General features: G+C 38.3%; 1 protein-coding gene and 1 long non-coding RNA gene across 4 annotated transcripts in view; one reads left to right on the top strand and one right to left on the bottom strand.

Annotated features, from left to right (window-relative positions):
• Positions 1 to 1,677: 1,677 nt before the first annotated feature.
• Positions 1,678 to 4,767, top strand: LOC145525383 (uncharacterized). Its single transcript, XR_014068161.1, has 2 exons — positions 1,678 to 1,748; positions 1,894 to 4,767. It is a non-coding gene; the product is annotated as an uncharacterized LOC145525383 (long non-coding RNA).
• Positions 4,768 to 8,455: 3,688 nt separating this feature from the next.
• The window catches only part of ABHD18 (abhydrolase domain containing 18), a 39,546-nt gene continuing 33,236 nt past the window's right edge, over positions 8,456 to 14,765 (bottom strand). For all 3 annotated transcript variants that reach the window (XM_081538207.1, XM_081538209.1, XM_081538210.1), the window contains 3 exons: positions 13,952 to 14,330; positions 13,016 to 13,178; positions 8,456 to 10,145 (listed from right to left, as the gene is read on the bottom strand). In XM_081538207.1, the coding sequence (XP_081394333.1) occupies positions 10,094 to 10,145; positions 13,016 to 13,178; positions 13,952 to 14,330 (594 nt within the window). In that variant the 3' untranslated portion in view covers positions 8,456 to 10,093. The remainder of the gene's footprint in view (positions 10,146 to 13,015; positions 13,179 to 13,951; positions 14,331 to 14,765) is intronic.

Raw genomic sequence — 14,765 nt, 5'->3', positions numbered from 1 at the left:
CAACAATTCAGTTCAGTTCTGACTCGAACTACTTCAGAAGTTAAAACACCCAGTGCCATAAGTCTGCCCTCACCTTAGTTTTTATCATTTTTTTTCTTTTAGTTAAACTTTTTATTTTGTATTGGCGCATGGTTGATTAACAATATTGTAATAGTTTCAGTGGACAGCAAAGGGACTCAACCATACATATACATGTATCCATTTTCCCCCAAACTCCCCTGCCCTCACTTTAGGTGACAGCAACAAACAGGGTACTCAGGCCACCCACACTTTTGCCCAGCCAGTTACAAATCAGAGGTTCCGACAACCTCCTCGTACTACTCAGGGAAACACTTTATTTACATTTATTAGTTTATCATGAAGGATACAACTCTGGAACAGCCAGATGAAAGAGATGCACAGGGCAAAGTATAGGGGAGGAGGGACTGAGTTTCTCTGTTCTCTCCCAGCATGTCACACCCACCCTCCCCTTCACAGCACCTTGATGTGTTCACCAACCCAGAAACTCTCTAAATCTCACTGCTTACAGGTTTTTCTGAAAGTGTCATCACTTAGCCATTAGTTGATTACATCATTGGCCATTAGTGATTAATTCAGCCTCCAGTTCCTCTCTCCTGTTATACTGACTGTACAATAAAAGCCGAAAGAATGTATATGCTGCCAAGGTAACCTTCAGGCCCACTGTGTGTATCAGCCGCAGAGGTGTCCATAAGAACTCTACAGAGCTGGCTTGCGACCTGTTCACTAATTTCAGAGAGAAAGGGAATTATAGGATGTGCATATAACTGCACAAATACATGTGAAAACAGAACCAACTAATGGGATAACAGAGGGAGGGAGGTTCTTCTTTGGATGTTTGACCCTAGGGCAGTAGGGGCCAGGCCCAAGAAGAAAAGGGAGCTGCACCAAAGCTCCCCTCCTTTTCCTGAAGGATCTCTCAGGGTAACAAGCAAAAGTATGGAGCCCTTAGTCTGGCTCCAGGTCATCTATGGAAAGGAAAAATGTGCACCCAGATTGGAGGAGGGCATGGCGACTGGAGGAGGGCATGGCAACTGGAGAAGGGCATAGTAACCCACTCCAGTAGTCTTGCCTGGAGAATCCCATGGACAGAGGAGCCTGGCGGCCTACTCCATGGGGTTGCAAAGAGTCAGACACAACTGAGGTGACTTAGCACGCACACACAGGCAGGGACCACACTGTCCCCTGGAGCCCTGTTTGTCCCCACTGGCTTTGCCACTGAACCGACCGTGTCACAGGATCTGCAAAGGTGTGAGTTTTCTAGCCAGGAAACTGGAGGCTAACCCCAAACCAGCAGCACTCCTGCAGCCAGAACTCAGCCTTCACAGAAAAAGTCTCAACTGCTGCCTTAGAAGCCTGCCTCTGAGAGTGTTTCTTTCCTATCTCTCCTCCTTTGCTAGAAAAGTGACAAAAGCAGTTGCGTGGGGTATAAGTCACAGGAAGCAGGACTTGGGTGGCCCTGCTTATCCAGAGGAATTGGAGCTGGGGCGGCTTCTGTGGCCTGGCGGGGGACGCAGGGACTGAGCCACCACGGGGCCAGTGGTGGCATCCCCACCCCCTGGGGTGGAGAAGGTTAGGGGGCAGCCTAGCTCAGGGGGCCAGCACAGCAGTGACGGTGATCCCCTGGTCACCAGTGTATCCTTTGTCCCCGCACTTCAGGGCCTTCTTACCTCCAAAGGGATTCTCTACTACGTGGCCTGCAGATGGATCCAGATGCTTTCTTCGTACAGGTGTGTCAGTCATTTTAAATTTCCCCACAGGTGGAGAATATCTCCATGATAAGATACTTCATCACATTCTTCATCAGCTTCCCAATATGCACTTTGTGGGCTTTCAGGAAAGATCTCTGCTTTTTTCCTTTTTCATCTCTTTTAGGTGGTTTGCATGGGAAGCAGGAACACCACTTTTTGGCACATGTGTGTCGAGAGAGACTTAAGTGGTACAGGAGCTTCTAGGAGCTGGAAGTGCTGGACGGACTGACTTGCTGAAACTTTCCCTGGCCCTTGAGCCACTGCTAGTGCTGGGGTTGCAGCTGGAGGTGGAGCAGGATGAAGACAGACGCCACTGCTACCCTTGGAAGCACTGTGTCTATTGTTTTACGCCTCTCTCAATGCTTCTCACTTTACTCCTTGGTGCTCATTTATCTTTAGAGCGATCCTTGGATATCTCACTTCTAACTCGAGCCTGGGAAAGTATCCCTAAAAGATGGGAGTTCTCACCAAAGAACAGGATCTTCCACCAAGGCAATCGCTTCCTTCTCTCCTCAGCTGCTGAATCTAATATACAGTTGATCCTTGAACAACAGGGGGTTGAACTGCTTGGGTCCAAAAATACCTGGACTTTTAAAAAAGTAATAAACACCACAGCACTGCAGGACCAAAGCAGTGTTGGTACAATATAGGAATGCTGAGCAGGGAATACTGTGGAACCAAGTACACCTAATGTGGGGCTGGCTATAAATTACAGGAGGACTTCCTGCTTTGCAGAGGGTCAAAGCTCCTAATTTAACCCCTGAGTTTCAAGGGTCAACTGTGGTTTAAAATTACAATCTGGTACACGGAAAAGAGCACTGCACTCGGAATCATTTTGCAAACTTTAATGGACCAGCAGGTAGTCCTTGAACTATGCCAGGAACTGCCTGCATAAAAAATGAATCAGACCTGCCTGATTTACAGACTGGGTTTGGAGAGGGTGGGGCACAGTTAGTTGAGTACTAAAATATAATGAGATAAGGGTAAGATAAAGGTAAGCTCTGGGGATTACAGAAAGAAAAGATTAGAGTCTTCATTGTTGTTGTTCAGTTGCTCAGTTGTGTAAGACTGTTTGGGAGCCCATGGAGTCTCCTCAATCAGGAAGATTCCCTGGAGAAGTAAATGGCAACACACTCCCGTATTCCTGCCTGGAGAATCCCCATGGACAGAGAAGCCTGGTAGGCTACAGTCCACGAGATCGCAAAGAGTCAGACATGACTGAGAGACTAACACACTAAAGGGGACATAGTAATTCTAGCCATTATTGTCAACTCATTTGTTAAAGATATAGCAAGATAAGGGAAAATATTTTTAAAACTACAAAACATTAATAAATGTGTTAATATGAGCATCCATTTTAAAGAAACTTTAGTGTAAAACAACTTGAAATTTATAGAAGTGCTATACTAAAGCCTTTGACTGTGTGGATCACAATAAACTGTGGAAAATTCTGAAAGAGAGAGATGGAAATACCAGACCACCTGACCTGCCTCTTGAGAAATCTGTATGCAGGTCAGGAAGCAACAGTTAGAACTGGACATGGAACAACAGACTGGTTCCAAGGAGGAAAAGGAGTACGTCAAGGCTGTATATTGTCACCCTGCTTATTTAACTTACATGCAGAGTACATCATGAGAAACGCTGGGCTGGAGGAAGCACAAGCTGAAATCAAGATTGCCTGGAGAAATATCAATAACCTCAGATAAGGCGATGACACCACTCTTATGGCAGAAAGTGAAGAAGAACTAAATAGCCTCTTGATGAAAGTAAAAGAAGAGAGTGAAAAAGTTGGCTTAAAGCTCAACATTCAGAAAACTAAGATCATGGCATCCGGTCCCATCACTTCATGGCAAATAGATGGGGAAACAGTGGAAACAGTGGCTGACTTTATTTTTCTGGGCTCCAAAATCACTGCAGATGGTGATTGCAGCCACAAAATTAAAAGACGCTTACTCCTTGGAAGAAAAGTTATGACCAACCTAGATAGCATATTAAAAAGCAGAGACATTACTTTGCCAACAAAGGTCCATCTAGTCAAGACTATGGTTTTTCCAGTAGTCATGTATCGATGTGAGAGTTGGACTGTAAAGAAAGCTGAGCACCGAAGAATTGATGCTTTTGAGCTGTGGTGTTGGAGAAGACTCTTGAGCGTCCCTTGGACTTCAGGGAGATCCAACCAGTCCATCCTAAAGGAGATCAGTCCTGAGTGTTCATTGGAAGGACTGATGTTGAAGCTGAAACTTCAATACTTTGACCACCTGATGTGAAGAGCTGACTCATTTGAAAAGACCCTGATGCTGGGAAAGATTGAGGGCAGAAGGAGAAGGGGACGACAGAGGATGAGATGGCTGGATGGCATCACAGACTCAACTCTGGGAGTTGGTGATGGACATGGAGGCCTGGCATGCTTCGGTCCATGGGGTCGCAAAGAGTCAGACACGACTGAGCGACTGAACTGAACTGAACTGAAAGGAAGTAGCAAGATTTCCCAAATGACTTTCATTGAGCTACACCTAAAATCTTAATGTAACTATGGTTCATTTGTGAAAACTAAGAAACACTGGCAAAACACTATTAACTAAATTACAGACTTTTTTCAGATTTCAGCACTTTCCCCACTAATGTGCTTTTTCTTTTCCAGGATACAAAACAATGGTTTTTAATGCATCAGAGAAAGAAAAGTTAATATGGTTTGAGAAACCACATTGCATTGTTTAAGAAACTATCACTTGTGGTATTTGGGTGTAGTATCAAGGAGGAATATCCTCAGTTATCTAAAAAGGAAAACACTTTTCCTTCTTCCAACCAGATTTTCTTCACACCCTTTTAACCTTTCAGAACAGATTAAATGCAGAAGCAGATATGGCAGTCCAGCTGTCTTCTGTAAAGTTAGATATTTAAAAGTTTCCCAAGACTAAAATAATGCTACATTACTCACTAAAAATATTTTGGGGGGTATTGGAAAACAAGTTACTTTTTATTAAAACTGTTAACATTCATAGGTGTTTTTTAAAGTATTTATTAATATTTGACTGCGTCCGGTCTTATTTGGAGCTTGTGGGATCTTCATTATGTCATGTGAGATCTTTTGTTGGGGTGCATGGACTCTCTCATAGCTTCCCTTGTGGCTCAGCTGGTAAAGAATCCGCCTGCAATGTGGGAGACCTGGGTTCAATCCCTGGGTTGGAAAGATTCCCTGGAGAAAGGAAAGGCTACCCATTCTAGTATTCTGGCCTAGAGATTTCTGTGGACTGTATATATAGACCATGGGGTCACAAAGAGACACAACTGAGCGACCTTCACTTTCACGGACTGTCTACTTGTGACACACAGGCTCAGCTGCTCTGTGACATCTGGGATCTTACTTCCCTGACCAGGGATCAAACCTGTGTCCTCTGCATTACAAGGCAGATTCTTACCACTAGGTCACTAAGGAAGTCCCAAGATAAGTTCAAGTCTTAACCTCCAGTACCTTGAATATGATCTTAGGAAATAGATCTTTGCAGATGTAATCAAGTTAAAATTAGATCATACTGGATTAGAGTGGGTCCTAATCCAATGACTGATGTCCTTATAAGAAGAAGGTAATTTCCCCAATCAAAAAATGGGCCAAAGAACTAAACAGACATTTCTCCAAAGAAGACATACAGATGGCTAACAAACACATGAAAAGATGCTCAACATCACTCATTATTAGAGAAATGCAAATCAAAACCACAATGAGGTATCATTTCACACCAGTCAGAATAGCTGCTATCCAAAAGTCTACAAGCAATAAATGCTGGAGAGGGTGTGGAGAAAAGGGAACCCTCTTACACTGTTGGTGGGAATGCAAACTAGTACAGCCACTATGGAGAACAGTGTGGAGATTCCTTAAAAAACTGGGAATAGAACTGCCATATGACCCAGCAATCCCACTGCTGGGCATATACACCGAGGAAACCAGAATTGAAAGAGACGCGTGTACCCCAATGTTCATCGCAGCACTGTTTACAATAGCCAGGACATGGAAGCAACCTAGATGTCCATCAGCAGACGAATGGATAAGGAAGCTGTGGTACATATACACAATGGAATATTACTCAGCCATTAAAAAAATACATTTGAATCGGTTCTACTGAGATGGATGAAACTGGAGCCCATTATACAGAGTGAAGTAAGCCAGAAAGAAAAACAACAATACAGTATACTAATGCATATATATGGAATTTGAAAGATGGTAACGATAACCCTATATGCAAGACAGAATAAGAGACACAGATGCATGGAACAATTTTATGGACTCTGAGGGAGAAGGTGAGGGTGGGACGTTCTGGGAGAATAGCATTGAAACATGTATATTATCATATGTGAAACAGAACACCATTCCATGTTCGATGCATGTGACAAGGGCTCAGGGCCGGGGCAATGGGATGATCCAGAAGGATGGGATGGGGAGGGAGGTGGGTGGGGGGTCCAGGAAGGGGAACACATGTAAACCCATGGCTGATTCATGTCAATGTATGGCAAAAACTATTACAATATTGTAAAGTAATTAGCCCCCAACTAAAATAAATAAATTTATTAAAAATAAATAAATAAATTAAAAAAAAAAAAAAAAGAAGAAGGTAATTTGGACACAGAAATGAGAATGCCACGTGAGGAAGGAGGCAGAGACTGGAATCATGCATCTACAGGCCAAGGAATGCTACAAATTGTCTTCAAATACCAGGAGCTAGGAGCGGGGCACGTAGATCTTTCCCTGTAAACTTCAGAGGGAGCACGGACCTATGGACACCTTGACTTTGGCCTTCTAACCTCCAGAACTGCGAGAGAATTTCTGTTGGTTAAGGCCAGTCAGTTTGTGTTACATTTTTCACAGTGACCCTAGAAATCTAATACAACATGTATTGGTTTATTATTATTATTTTAAAATTAATAAATATTTAAAAATATTTCTTAGTTTCAATTTGTAAAGTGGTAATATTGGTAAATGTAATCCACATAACCGAAAGCTCCCTAGGGCCTTCACATCTTAAGTGTATAAAGGGTTCCTAAGATCAAAAAGAGAACCGTTGTCCTTTTTCTTCCCTAGGTGCCTCAAAATCTTAGCCATACCTATAATATCAGCTACCCTGTAACACTGGTGATTGCAAGTCTTTTTTTTTTTTTCCTTCTGTCCAAATCTCTGCTCTGAGTCTCTGATTTATATATCCTACTATTTTTTAGACACCAAAAATCTGTATATGCCAGACTAGGTTCTAGATGCTTTCCTTCACACTGGTCTTCTTCCAAGGTTCTCTCTTTGAAAGGCTTATACCTTATACCACTCGCTTATACCTCATTCCAACTCATCACCAATCCATCATCTGAAATCTATCCAGCTCTCTCTGTATCCACCCACTGCTATCATAATCTTAGCTATAATCATCCTTCACCCGGGCCACTTTAATAGCCTTCTAGTTTATCTCTGCAAGGACTGCCAGCCCCCTACAACTACTTCTTTTCACTGCAGCCAGAGTGAATTTCTTAAAACACATGAAATCATATATTTAATCTCCACCAACTTCACATCTCCCCCACTTCATCCCCACCTGAAGAAAACACTTCACAGCTTTCTGTAGCTTTGCATGAATATCAAAATCCTTAACCTAACCTACAGGACAATGCATGGTCTAGTCGTAACACTTCTAAAATATTTTTAGGAGCAGATTCCATTGAACAAACTCTTTGATCAGTTCTATGCTTAGTCACTCAGTCATGTCCAACTCTTTGTGACCCCGTGGACTGCAGCCCGACAGGCTCCTCTGTCCATGGGGATGCTCCAGGCAAGAATGCTGGAGCGGATTGCCATTTCCTTAGAGCAGCAGTTAAGCTAGTTTTATTTTTATACTATTTTTTAACTAAAATAATTATGGGAGGGGTGTAAATTCTTGTCCCTTTTAATTTTACATTGTGAATGTTCTTTAAAGACTTTTTTTTTTGCTGTGCCACACAGCTTGTGGGATCTTAGTTCCTCAGGCAGGGATGGGACCGATGACCCTTGCAGTGGAAGCACAGAGTCTTAAACCACTGGACTGCCAGGGAAGTCCCAAATTAGGCCGTGTTAATCAAATGTGACATGGGTTTTCTGCATTTAGAATAGAACTTCTTGAACATAACAAGTAATTTTTTAAATAGACTTTTATTGTGAATATAAAATATTTGGAAATGATTTTAAAATTTCAGTTACAGAGTTAATAATTCAATGATCTTTACAAAAGAAAGCACCACATTAAAATTTACATTCATAAGAAACAACCTAAAAATGCATATGCTAAAATGATTCAACAGTACTTACAGTTTTATCAAATCATGAAATTCAGAAACTTTTTTAAACCACAGATCTAAACCGAGGTCTCAGGCTCAGATATGTTCAGGGAAACACAAAGTAGTGAAGTAGTCTCACGTAAGAGCCTGGAGTCTGGTGGACTATGGCAAACGGAGGACTGCATACCCAATATAAAGAGTTTCTGAATTCAAAACTTTTGGAATTATGGACACTGAATAAAACAACTGTGGGCCAAGCTGGCCTGAACTGACTGTCAGTTTGCAGCTCTGGGCTAAATGAATTTCTAGCAAGTTATGTACCCAACTTAAAAATGAGACAACATTTCTTTAGGTAGTTGTGTGGATATATTCTTAAAACATCTGACTAAGAGAAGAAATTTTTAAAAATATCTTTTTTCACATTTATTTGGGAGAAATTAGTTATGCCTAAGAGTTTATTAAAATGAAATGAATTTTATTCTTTTACAAATAGAAAGTTACATACATTATTATGTACATTATTGCTTATAGGAAATATTTATGTGAAAAATAAAGTACTGGGTTTGCTCAAGCCATTGCTCAGAAAGCATTCAATCACCTCACTAAATACATAAGAAAATACTTGTATTTCAGTTAACCAACTAGTTTATCTTTAAAGAGTATTTTGTTGGAGAACTTTAGTAATTTCATACTGTCAGTGAAAAGGTTCTAATCTAAACATGTAAAATTTAACAGCTCAAACCATGTTTGTTCATTATGTCAAAGCAGTCTTACAGAATTTACAACATTGTATGCCATTGGTGACTTCATGTTAATCATTTAAAAATAGTTTTTAAAAATTAAGGTGATGGAGGCATTATAAGGACAAATAAAACCTCCTTTAAAAAGGCTGCAAAAGCACCTTATAATTCAAATATCCTTACTAGAGTAGGACTACTTATAATAAAGTAACCCACAGACAACACACACTTCAAACAAATGCAACTCAAATACATTTATTCCAAATCCAAAATATTTTCTACTTTTAAAAAAATTTTAGCTCTTGGCTTCAGAAGTTTAACATAAAAAGAAAGCACCAAGTGTAGCCATATAATACTTCTTTTTAAAAAGGTTAAGAAGTTACTAGTTATTATATCTTTTCTATAAAATGAAGTTTATATGAGACAAATTTTATAAGGGGCCATTAATTTCTGAAATTAAAAAGTCAAAGCTCTTTAAGTATCTGGCCTAAAGTTAGATGTTTAGCAAACTCTGAGTATGTATACAAGAAAATGTTAAGAAATTGTTATCTATCAATTAATGCAATAGGTCTGTTTTCATTTTCATTTTTCATGAATTGAAACTTTTCAAGTAGGGGAAATATGTTTGGCATTTTTTTTCTAACCTAATATTTGGCAAAGTTTTAAAGTTTAGCTAAGTCTTATGCATCTTATCTGCATTCTCACATTCAATTATTAAAAGCACTTAAATACAAAGCAATCAGGATTTCTTAGAATTCAAAGTTAACATTAACACTGATATTACACAGAATTATCCATGGCAGAAAGTTAATATTGAAAATAAGATTATAAATTCACTATGGATCCATAGAAGAAATATGTTTCTCAAATCAAGTCAATAATAGAAATACCATGTAAGGGAATATATACAACACAGGCTGATATATTACAAACGAAGTTTGATTTAGCAGTTTTTTAAAAACCAAAAGGGTTTCTATGAATAACTTTATTTTAAATTAATAAATTATTCATAATAAAAATGTGAAGTTTTCATAAATAACAACAGACTAGATATTGATTTTTATGGGATTCCCACAAACTAACAAAATATTCAACATTACTTCATCCAAATGTTGGTTTACAATTATTCAAATGTATTTAAAGATAATAGTTGACTGATTTGTAATACTGAATTCCAGGCTCAACTGACAGCAGGTAGAGTATACAGAGCTGTCTGCTTGTTCTTCACATCATCAAAGGATGAAGCTCCTTTTGTAAGAAACACGGTGGCTCCACTGGCTGTATACAGTGTTCCCACTAGTTAGCGTATTTATGGAGGAAGCGTTCAAATGCATCATAGATGGCTCGCCTAAAATTAAACATGAAAGAAAAACTACAAGTAATTGGCAAAAAAGGGGGACAGACAATGCTTTTACTATAAGTTATTTTCAAATAACCTGTGGCTTGCAACCTGACCTTGTCTCCAAACAGCTGTGGAAGAGGCAGGTACATGAGGGTGTTTGGATCCATGTAATTCACCACTACTGGAAAATTTAAAATGTGCTTCCGACTGATGGTCCAGAAACTGATGGTTTATAAACTCAAGGTTGATAAAAGCCATCTTCTTCTGAGAAACACTTTTTTGTGCCTTAAAATTTTTTTGTGCCTTAAAATTTATATTATTTATATGAATAAAATATGAAATGATAAAATGAAAAGGAACTGGTTCTTTCTATTCTTTCTACTTGTTGAAAATTAACTGGCTATATAACTTTTCAAATGTCATATTCAATCTGTTTCATAGATTATGATATAGCAAATGAACTTAAAAGCCTTAGTAGCCTACATTAACTTCACTAGGTATTTTAATATTTTAACTGGAAAGAAATAGTCAAATTGAGCTGGCCCAAGTTCATAAGATATTATTTGTAAGGCTTATTTTGGCTTTTTCCCTACTGTCAAATACATTTTCATTGTATAAAATTCAAAAAAGAGAAAAAAGTCATAATCCCATCATTCTAAGGTATCCATGTTTAAACTTTTCCTACAGGCTTTTTTTTTTTTTTTTTTTAATGCTCATGTCTGTATTTTTACCAAGTTTACATAATAACTGAGGAACTTCCCTGGTGATCCGGTGGTTAAGTGTCCACACTCCCAATGAAGCAGGACAGGGTTTGATCCCTAGTCAGGGAACTAGATTCCACATGCCACAACTAAGACCTGGCATAGCCAAATTAAAAAAAAAAAATTTTTTTTAATAAATAATAATTGAGATCATATTAATACTAATCCTACATTGTACTTGTTTGACTAAGCATTTCCCCACATCCTTAAAAAGATACTAAGATTAATTTTAAAACTGGCACCTGCTATGGACCATGATTTCCAATTTGTTGGAAAGACAAAGTTTTGTATCATTCTTGTGTGTATTTGGCTCAAAAATTTATAAAATGTGGCCCAAGGTTGCAATCTGGGCTACTGTACATGGTATGAGAAGGGTTAGTAAAAGTATACATATGCATTTTAAATCATTTGAATAGTCTCTTACTCACTTGTACCATCAATCCAAACAACTTAACCCAAATTCTTAGAGCACACAAAGGATTGGCTTGTTTTACTTTTAAATCTGATGAATGATAAGGGTGAATTTGTAAAGTTCTGCTATTCCAATGTCATCTAAACTTCGTTAGGTTTTAAAGTGACTAGTAGGGAGTATAAGTCAAATAGCTTAGTATTTATTCCTCCTGAGCAAGTTATTTAATCTTTTTGTTCCCTGTTTTTCTGTGTAAAAGGGGATATTAAAAGTAACATCAGAAGAAATCACTCTAGTACCTGGCACATACTGATAGCTAACATGTATTTCTTTCTCAAATGAAGCCTTCAAGTGAGCATCGAAGAGTTTTTATAGCTAACTTTGATCACATCTATTCTTCCTAATGCCTCTCAGCCATACTCCCACAAAGATACATAAAAGAGTAATAAAATAAATTGGATAACGATTTACTAAAGCAAGCATGTGGGTTCCCTGCATTCACATGTAACAGAAATTTAGACTCTTCTTGGGCAACCCTAGCAACCCTCCACACACAATTTTTGTTTGCTTTTGTTTTAGTTTTGCTGTGCCAGAGGGTCACTTGAGTGTTGGGTAAATAGTCCGCTCACTCACTGACTAACAAGGACTCAAATGCTTTACAAATGAGTATTTTTTTTTAAAAGGTCATACTATAAAAAGAAACTGTTACATTCCTGAGGACATTACAGACTTGAAGAATTAATCCATACCTCAAGAAGGTGACATCTATACATCGAACTACATAAGCAACAACGTACAGATAATAATTTCTTTAATTAAAAAAGAGCTAAAAACATGTCAAACATATCCCACACACAATTCTTCTACGATATGACTGTCCAGTTGGCAGTTTTGGAACACTGCACAGGGCACTGGTCTAACCCCTTGATGTGAACTGATTTAACTATTAATGATAAATATTCCAATAATAATTGTTACAATCAAACGAATAGAAGTAGAAATAAACTGGCATATCAAAAAACTAGAATAATAGCATAAAAGTTTTTATGAGTGAGTGAGTGAAAGTTGCTCAGTCGTGTCCAACTCTTTGCAACCCCATGGACTATACAGTCCATGGAATTCTCCAGGCCAGAATACTGGAGTGGGTAGCCTTTCCCTTCTCCAGGGGATCTTCCCAACCCAGGATATGAACCCAGGTCTCTCATATTGCAGGCAAGTTTTTATAAGTTCTAACAAATATGGAGTCATACAAGATTATTAACAGTAAAATCAGTATTTCACTTCTCATTTAAGGTTCAATATTTACTGGCTGCTGGAACACACTGCTAGATTATTCCACAAGATGCTCAGGTCATTCTGAGAGAACATCAGAGTGGAGTGAAAAATTCATGATGAGTCAAAGCAAGTTTTACAAACCCTAGTGTTCCTCCCTACACTCTAAAATACCTGGCTATTAATATTTGAAGAGGGTAAAACCACACAATAAAACATGCCTATCATATGCTATTTCCTAGTTCTCTACAAGGAAAAGAAAATAAGACACGAAAGGAGAGAGAATCACTATGTGAGAATTGAGAGAAGCAGGAAGGAAATAAGAGGACTAAAATCTATAAGACAAATATCAATTTTTTTATATTTATTGAGAAAAAAAAAAATCCCCCAAACAAACAACAAGTAACAGACACCAGTTAGACCAATCATCTTACCTGAAGAGTCCTTGTTTAAAAAGATAAGCGCTAATATGACCCCCTTCTAGATATCGGATTTCACAACCAGGCCAAATTTCTTGTAGACTTCGAACTCCTGTTCGTGGAATATAGGCATCTTCTTTGGCTTGAACCACTATGATGAGGCTTGGGTCAACTGGAACTAGGTACAGGATTTTTTAAGATGCAACATATATACTTTGAAGAAGCTCTAAGAATTTTATATAAATACTGGTAACCATATTGCAAAGTAAAATACACCATACAATGCAGTAAGTATGCAAAAAATACTTGCCAAACTAAAACTTTTGATCATTAAGTTAAAAATCAACTATACTGGATTTTCCTGGTGGCTCAGTGGTAAAGAATCCACCTGCCAGTGCAGGAGACATGGGTTCTATCCCTGGTCCGAGAAGATCCCACAAGCTGTGGAGCAACTAAGCCTGTGTGCCACAACTACTGAGCCTGTGCTCTAGAGCCCAGGAGCTGCAACGACTGAAGCCCGAGCACCCCAGAGCCGAGCACGAGAAGCCACCGCAATGAGAAGCCCATGCAACTAGGAGAGTAGCCCCCACTAGCTGTAACTAGAGGAAAGCCCACATAGCAATGAAGACCCAACACAGTGAAAAATAAATAAATAAAATAAGTTTTTAAAAAATCAACTATACTAAACCATAACATTATAATATTCATCTCTAATACAATGAGATGAGTATTCTAAAGAAGATACAAACCCCAATGTTTTTAACGAACTAATAAAATGGTCTTGGATTTTCATGGATAAAATTTATATATGATACATTGAAATAACTTTGTGGAGCCAATGATAAATATATTATTGAAAATATGAAATTATCTTATAGCATACTTTAAAAATATTTCACATTTTTTACATATCATCAGCATATATTCTCAATTTCATATAAAAATTAATACCTGAGAAATTTGCTACATGAGTACATTCGTCCATAACTCCTTTCATAAATATTAAAGATTCTTTCTGAAGATTGTTTCTTCTTTGTTCTTTACTGAGTAGGTGGCATGACTGAGGACTGCAACTTGTATAACTACTTTTGTTGGTTGAAAGTGTTTGATTGAAGCACTCCATCTTAGGGGTTTCTTGTAACAAGAGTCCTTCTGATGTGGCACTGATAGATGTTTTACTAGATTTATGGCACTCAACAGGTTTTTCGGACACAACTTGGTCCGTCATATCTAAATTTAAAGTTGTAGAAACCAGATTAAGGTTAGTTAGCTTGTCTGCACTGCTAGGGAAGCGTTTCACGAACTCTTGTCCCATTTTGAAAGAATCTGTCTGAACATATGAAAGAAAAGAAAATGTCATTTAATATAAAATAGGATTTTATGTAACAACCTTGTCAAAGAGAAAACACATATGTCCATCAAGGAACAAATGGACAAACAAAATGTAATATATACATATAATAGATTATTACTCAATCTTAAAAGGGAATGAAATTCTGACACAAGCTATACCATAGATGAACTCGGAAGACATTCTGCTAAATGAATAAGCCACACACAAAAGGACCATATTGTATGATTCCACTTTTATGAGGAACCTAGAGTAGTCAAATTCATAGAGACAGAAAGTAGAATGGTGGCTGCCTGAGGCTAGGAAGAGGGATGAATAGAGTTTAGTTTAATGGGTACAGAGTTTCAGTTTAGGAAGAGGAAAAAGTTCTGGGGATGAATGGTGGTGATGGATGGAAGTGATGGTTACACAACA

Source organism: Giraffa tippelskirchi, chromosome 11, assembly GCF_054371585.1.
Source record: "Giraffa tippelskirchi isolate mGirTip1 chromosome 11, T2T-mGirTip1v1.2.pri, whole genome shotgun sequence".
NCBI lineage: Eukaryota > Metazoa > Chordata > Mammalia > Artiodactyla > Giraffidae > Giraffa > Giraffa tippelskirchi.
Note: the sequence above shows the minus strand (reverse complement) of the source record. Positions and strands in the feature narration are given on the sequence as shown.